The sequence below is a fragment of the Neltuma alba genome, unplaced genomic scaffold, assembly GCF_004799145.2.
Source record: "Neltuma alba isolate B1F8T4 unplaced genomic scaffold, ASM479914v2 tig00012138_pilon, whole genome shotgun sequence".
NCBI lineage: Eukaryota > Viridiplantae > Streptophyta > Magnoliopsida > Fabales > Fabaceae > Neltuma > Neltuma alba.
The window spans coordinates 1-1,958 of record NW_021636688.1 but is presented as its reverse complement, the minus strand read 5'-3'; the positions used below and the strand labels follow the sequence as shown (position 1 = coordinate 1,958).

The 1,958-nt window shown below is 38.0% G+C and overlaps 1 protein-coding gene across 1 annotated transcript; it reads left to right on the top strand.

The window, feature by feature from the left end:
* The first annotated feature begins 246 nt into the window (after positions 1–246).
* Positions 247–1,446, top strand: LOC114723431 (probable inactive purple acid phosphatase 1). Its single transcript, XM_028909618.1, has 4 exons — positions 247–584; positions 919–1,010; positions 1,181–1,250; positions 1,390–1,446. The coding sequence occupies exons 1-4, from the start codon at positions 378–380 to the stop codon at positions 1,444–1,446; spliced, it is 426 nt and encodes a 141-aa protein (XP_028765451.1). The 5' UTR covers positions 247–377.
* Positions 1,447–1,958: the final 512 nt, after the last annotated feature.

The following is a 1,958-nucleotide window of genomic DNA, read 5'->3' as shown; positions in this document are numbered from 1 at the left end:
ATAATTTTTTTTATATATTTACTTCGTATAGCGTAGAAATATTTTTAAAATTATGATTTGGTTTCTATTAAATCACTTTTTAGTCCTGATACGAATTGCGATAAAGGCAAACATACATTTACTTTCAATTGCTCACTCATGCAAAATTATTACCGTCTCTGACGCTAAGGGGATCCCTGGAATCCACCCAAAAGATTTGGCGCCAGGTCTGAAGATTATAAATTCGAGCCATGAAGGCCATGGTTTTTCATCGTAGTGATAGCGAGTGGAAGATACTAGAGAGGCCAATTGCGATTAATTCTCAGAATCCAATCGGCATATCTAATTAACCACACAGCGTCATTTCATTCCCTCTGATCAATCTCCATCTGCAAAAGATGGCAGACGTGGTTCGCTGGTTCAAGCTGATGAATATGATTTTGCTGATGCTGTGTTTCGCCAGCCTGAATCACGTCGACGTTTTGGCTCACGTTCATCATGTAATCGGGGAGCAGCCACTGTCTAAGATTTCCATTCACAAGGCCACTTTTGCGCTCGACATTCGCGCGACCATTAAAGCAAACCCTTCTTTGCTTGGCCTCAAGGTACTACTTCGCTCGTCTTTGATCTTTGTTTAATTAGTTTACCCTTTCTAGTTTCTAGTCTTCTAGCTGTTTGAGTAATTGTGTCAAGTGGCAGATTAAGTTCCAAGTGATAAACACTACGTACATGGAATCGCGAAGCTTATGCTGCTTTTTATGTCTTGTATAGCGTGAAAATGATTATACTCGTTACAAACAGGTTTTTCTCACTGGTTTGGTGAATAATATGATATTTCAAACCACTAACCTTCTCGAACTTTTTTTTTTTTTTGTAACATTGTAAATCATGCTATATATTTACAGAACTTCTAAAGCGTCTTGTCACATATGGTTGCAGGGTGACGATACAGAATGGGTGACTGTAGAACTCAATGCCCCTAATCCATCTGAAGATGATTGGGTGGGAGTATTTTCTCCTGCAAATTTCAAGTAACCCACTTCTCTGCTTCGAAATCGATGTAGTTTTACTTCTGAATTCTCTAGTCACTGTCAATATGGTGGTGTCTGGTGTGGACCAATTTTTATCATGATAGTGTCAAACTCTGAGCAGCGTATTCTTTGGAAAGGAACTAAAGGGAACGTGATTTTATACATCGCAGTTCAGCTACCTGTCCCCCGGAGAACGGTGAGTGGATCGAAGCACCATTCATATGCACGGCCCCAATAAAGGTGAGTTTGTAAACCATATACACCAGATTGAATAAACTCATATGCCAGATTAGCTTGTGATCTGATTTGAAAAGTAACAATTTTGGTTTTTTTTTTTTTTTAACCTGTGGTTGATTTGAATCTTTGTACGCTTGACCAGTACAAGTATGCCAATGACTCCAACCCAAACTATACAACAACAGGAAAGCTGTCTTGAAGTTCCAGCTGATCAATCAACGTGCAGATTTCTCATTTGCATTATTTTTTCCGGTGGACTTTCAAAGTGCGTCTCTGATATCTTATCTTTTCTTTTTCTTGGCAAACCGTCTATGATCTTCTCTATTGCGTTTAATTTCCATTTTTATTGTTAAAACATAGAAAATTCGTTTTATTTTTACTTTATTATTTATCTAGCATTTTCATTCACAAATTCAGTGCATCAGACGATGGCTCTTGACATCAAGGAGGCCGGCTTTTGTTGAGAATATGTATTATGCAGATGATGATTATATAAGATAACTAGTAACAATTATTTGAACATTGCAGCCTAGACTTGTGTCAGTTTCCAATTACATATCATTTGCCAATCCTAAAGCGCCTGTCTATCCACGCCTTGCACAAGGGAGATCTTGGGATGAAGTAAGTTCATCTTCGTGCTTGACATCCTTGGTCCTATATTTGTCCAAATAATTGTACTCGCCATTCCTATTTATCCTGATATGAAATGAT

Coding starts and splice junctions, on each gene's coding strand:
- LOC114723431 (XM_028909618.1), top strand. CDS start 378: ATGGCAGACGTGGTTCGCTGGTTCAAGCTGATGAATATGATTTTGCTG. Junction 585..918: donor CTTCTTTGCTTGGCCTCAAG/GTACTACTTCGC, acceptor ATATGGTTGCAG/GGTGACGATACAGAATGGGT. Junction 1,011..1,180: donor TTTTCTCCTGCAAATTTCAA/GTAACCCACTTC, acceptor TATACATCGCAG/TTCAGCTACCTGTCCCCCGG.